Source organism: Physeter macrocephalus, chromosome 20 (assembly GCF_002837175.3).
Source record: "Physeter macrocephalus isolate SW-GA chromosome 20, ASM283717v5, whole genome shotgun sequence".
Classification (NCBI taxonomy): Eukaryota; Metazoa; Chordata; class Mammalia; order Artiodactyla; family Physeteridae; genus Physeter; species Physeter macrocephalus.
Genome location: NC_041233.1, coordinates 103,576,032 through 103,580,689, shown reverse-complemented (window position 1 = coordinate 103,580,689; position 4,658 = coordinate 103,576,032). Strand labels below are relative to the sequence as shown.

Below are 4,658 nucleotides of genomic sequence, written 5' to 3'. Positions count from 1 at the left end.
ACCTAAATAGACATTTCTCCAAAGAAGACGTACAGATGGCCAAAAAGCACATGAAAGGATGCTCAACATCACTACTCATTAGAGAAATGCAAATCAAAACTACAATGAGGTATCACCTCACACCAGTCAGAATGGCCATCATCAAAAAATCTACAAACAGTAAATGCTGGAGAGGGTGTGGAGAAAAGTGGGAACCCTCCACTGTTTGTGGGAATGTAAATTGGTGCAGCCACTATGGGGAACAGTATGGAAGTTCCTTAAAAAACTAAAAATAGAATTACCATATGACCCAGCAATACCACTGGGCATATACCCTGAGAAAACAGTAATTCAAAGAGTCATGTACCACAATGTTCATTGCAGCTCTATTTACAATAGCCAGGACTTGGAAGCAAATTAAGTGTCCATCAACAGATGAATGGATAAAGAAGATGTGGCACATATATACAATGGAATATTACTCAGCCATAAAAAGAAACGAAGTTGAGTTATTTGTAGTGAGGTGGCTGGATCTAGAGCCTGTCATACAGAGTGAAGTAAGTCAGAAAGAGAAGAATAAATACCGTATGCTAACACATATATATGGAATCTAAATTTTTTTTAAAATGGTGCTGACAAACCTAGGGGCAGGACAGCAATAAAGACGCAGACGTAGAGAATGGACTTGAGGATATGGGGAGGGGGAAGGGGAAGCTGGGACAAAGTGAGAGAGTGGCATGGACATATATACACTACCAAACGTAAAATAGACAGCTAGTGGGAAGCAGCTGCATAGCACATGGAGATCAGCTTGGTGCTTTGTGACCACCTCTTTTATATATATATATGTATATATGTATGTATGTATGTATGTATGTATGTATTTATTTATTTATTTATTTAGAGTCAGGGATTGTTTCTTCCTGAACCATTGTTCACTATCCTTTTTTAAAAAATGTGTTCCTCAGATATTTGTTTCCCCTTAGTTTCCACAGCTAAAAAATTCCCATTCCAAGTCAACTAAAAATGTTTCCTTTGTTTCAAATGTTTCTATATAGTTATGAAGAAGCCAAGACTATATTGACCAAAACCAAGATATTGGCCCCAGCATACTTTATCCTGGGAGGCAACAAGTCTGGGGAGGGTTGTGTGATTACACGAGGCAGAGAACAGTCTTTGGATATATATGAGTAAGTACATTTGTTGAAGCAAAATAAGCAGACAGTAAAGCATAGACTGATGTATGTACAGGTTTAAGGCATGAAACCTAGGAGGAATCTCTCTTTTTGTATCTAGACTCGACCCCAAGCAGGGTATATGGTATGTGGTACAAACAAATTATGACCGTTGGAAAAATCCCTTCTTCCTTGATAATCGCAGAACACCTGCAAAGATGTGTCTAAACCGGACAACCCAAGAGGTACATTCACAGTGTCATATACAGAAAGAAATGGTGACTATTAAAGGTTATCTCCATTCTGGCATTTTTCATTGGCCTTTGAAGAATTTATAAACCTCCTATTGGTCATTGTCTCTGGACAGTCCCAACTGAGTTTCTGTTTTGTTTTTAATGGAAAGAGCAAAATTTTGCCGTACTTTTTCGTTTCTTAGTTAATGCTGGACACCACTCTGTGGAGTTGAATGGCAAGAATTCAAGAGGGGAGGAAGAGAAAGAAAGAAAATGTGATATATTAGAATCATCGCCTGTAACAGTGACCCCAAGGGAAATTCTTTTATGGGGGAGGGGGGAGGGTGACTGAAGAATGTCTTGGTCTAATGACCCACTTGTGTGGATAAGGCTGCCAACATCTGTATTTAATGTACTGAAAAGAACTATTTTTGTGTTTTAGAATATCTCATTTGCAACCATGTACGATGTCCTGTCAACAAAACCTGTCCTCAACAAGGTATTTTTTTAAATAAATAAAAAACTAATTAATTAATTTGCTTTTAGGAAAAGAATTTGATCCCATGTTTTATGTTTCCCTGTTGTCTTGGATTAATCAGAGCTAGAATCCCAAGTCATGTTCAGCTTAAGGCTGCTTTTTAAAAATGTTTTTGTGTGACCAAAACTGTAACTCTTGGAATGTGACAAAGAAGTTGGTCACTGCAGCTTGATAATGCAGTTTGGTCAGTGTTATTTCCAGCTTTACTTACATGGCATTCGGACTGAGTCTAGCATGTCAGTCTTGACTTCTCCGTCTGTGGGGAATCGAATGTTGTATGCTGCACCTGATACTTGACAGAGTCTGATGTTTTCAGACAGCTTGCTTTCTTAGTGGATTAGGGTTTCTCTTAAACGTTATTACATCCTTTTATCTTATCCCTACTCTACAGCTAAAATATGCAAAAGTGTCCTAATCATCCAGTTTGCCAATAGTCCCTTCCTGTGTATTTCTGATTCCTCTGATTTTCCCCATTTGTTCCTTCTCTTCTTTTCCTTGGTCCTTTTCCTAAACCCTCCCTGAAATCAGTGGGCCTCCGTCACCTCTGCCAGAACAAACTGTCCTGTTCATTAGCATGTGACTGAGAACCCGGCCCTGAGGGAAGCCTTCCTTATGCCCACTGACCCCGCCATACTTCTCATTTTGCCCACACCATCTTCGTGTGAGCTCACAGTTGGGTTACTTACACATTCTGTGTGAGGTGGGTGTGTGCCTTCTGCACACCTGCATAGTTTCCCTCACTGCGTGAGAAATGCTTTCAGGATAAGGACAGCCAAAGCTAAACTGTCTATACTCCATAGTACGCCATTCGTCTTTGTAAATTATGCTTTGAGGAGGGTTAAGTGAGTCTTAAAGCTTTGGTGGTGAAGCAATATACTGCTCAGAATTAAGACCTTGTAAAGAACTGAAGATTCTCTCCCACGCCTGTTTATATCATGACCTGGAATAATGGTTCTGCTGAAGTCAGTCGTTTTAGTTGTTATTGACTTATTAATTTTTTGGATCTTTATATTATATGATACTTATTTTGTATCTTTTCACATATATATTATATAATAATTATTTAATGTTAAGAAACTTCATAAGCAATTCCACAAGAAATGCTAATGTGAGTCAGGTCATCTTAGAATTGAAAACATCCTCAAAGTAAAAATAACTTTTCTTTCAGCTGACGGTATACACAGCCTTGATAGATGTTACCAAAGGTCAATTTGAAACATACCTGCGGGACTGCCCGGACCCCTGTATAGGTTGGTGAGCACACACCTGGCCTATAGGATGCGCCCTGTATGACATCAAGATGGGAGCTCACACAGGGCTGAGAAGTACAGCCGTCTGATCTCCTTCCAAAGACTGAGACTGAGGGCGGGTTCTCTCTGAGGTGTGAGCTTGTCCTGCTTGGTATGTTTTTTTGCCGTAATGGTTGATTTTTCTTACATACAGATAACTCCTTTTAGTGAAGTACAACAGTCATCCAGAATGTACTGTGGTTCATTTCAGTCTGATTCATTTGGGGATGGGGATGGGCAATTGAAACTATTGTGGGACCCACCCCCATGGAATAAAGCAAGACTCTCTGTGGGCACAGAATCCTGTACATCTGTATAATAGTTAAATAGTCCACATTATTCAGCTTTTCACTTTTGCCTACGTATTTGTATGTTTTTGTCTTTTCTTCCTGGCTCTTACTATTAAAATTAATATACTGTTGTTTTTGCTGTCTGTGACAGCAGTGTATGTCACTGATTTTGATTGGAGGGGGATGAGACAGGCATTCGGCCGTATGTTTCTCTTCATGTGCAGCACATGGGCTTTTGACTCTGAATAGAAGTACTTTCTGGGGTTCCTGAAGTAACCGGTATGCAAGGCAGTCTTTTATACTCAGAATTGAAGTCTTTCCTTTTTCATAATTAACCTACCACCCACTAACCCCAGGAAGTTATTAAATAAATTTCAAAAACAGTCCCGGTTTCTATGAATCAACAGTAAATAAGCAGGTCAAAGACTAGTGGAAAATGGGAGGTGAACTGTTATTTTAAACTCTCGTATCATTCATTTAATAAATAGATTTTTAGTCTTTCCTTCTGATCAATATGTATTTTTTTTTAACTAAGTATAGTTACTAAAAATGTTCTTCAGAAATCTATGGGAAGTGCTGATAGGACTTGTTAACCTTTCAGACCTTCAGAGTTTTGAAATGTATGCCAGTTGGGCAAGACTGTAGCTACTTCACTTCTGTATAGTGTCAGCTGTATTCGTGACATTCAGTAAACAGTCATTGGAAGAAATGTCAGTCAGCAGTCATGCGGGCTGAGTGTGTACCTCACGTGTTGGTTTGAGGGTGGGGTTATGGGGAAATCCGAGCTGAATAAAATATTTGAATTAACATCACAAGGGTTATGGAAGTGGGTTATTCAACTTAAGACTAAATGGTCACAGTCTTACATGACTAACCCTAACCTCGGTATCAACTGAGTGTGTGTGTCCAGAGGCAGCTTCTCCCCCCGACAGGAGGTGCGACTGCAGTGATGCTAGTATTATCTTAGTGAAGCAAGGAGAATTACAAGAGGATCTGTGTTGAAAACAGGATTCGATTAATTTTTTTTTAAAAATCTTTTGTAATTTACACATTTCATAACTTTTTAATAGAAAATGTTCTGAATTTTTCATGAAGTCCCTTGTCCCCTGCAGTTTACCTCAGTGTGTCTTAAAACACTGTCATTTTCTGTGTGC

At 39.1% G+C, this 4,658-nt stretch overlaps 1 protein-coding gene across 7 annotated transcripts in view; it reads left to right on the top strand.

The window, feature by feature from the left end:
* The window catches only part of ASAH1 (N-acylsphingosine amidohydrolase 1), a 45,319-nt gene extending 41,682 nt beyond the window's left edge, over nucleotides 1-3,637 (top strand). For all 7 annotated transcript variants that reach the window (XM_024131486.3, XM_028481232.2, XM_028481231.2 and 4 more), the window contains 4 exons: nucleotides 1,038-1,169; nucleotides 1,276-1,399; nucleotides 1,830-1,886; nucleotides 3,094-3,637. In XM_024131486.3, the coding sequence (XP_023987254.1) occupies nucleotides 1,038-1,169; nucleotides 1,276-1,399; nucleotides 1,830-1,886; nucleotides 3,094-3,183 (403 nt within the window). In that variant the 3' untranslated portion in view covers nucleotides 3,184-3,637. The remainder of the gene's footprint in view (nucleotides 1-1,037; nucleotides 1,170-1,275; nucleotides 1,400-1,829; nucleotides 1,887-3,093) is intronic.
* The last annotated feature ends 1,021 nt before the right edge of the window (nucleotides 3,638-4,658 follow it).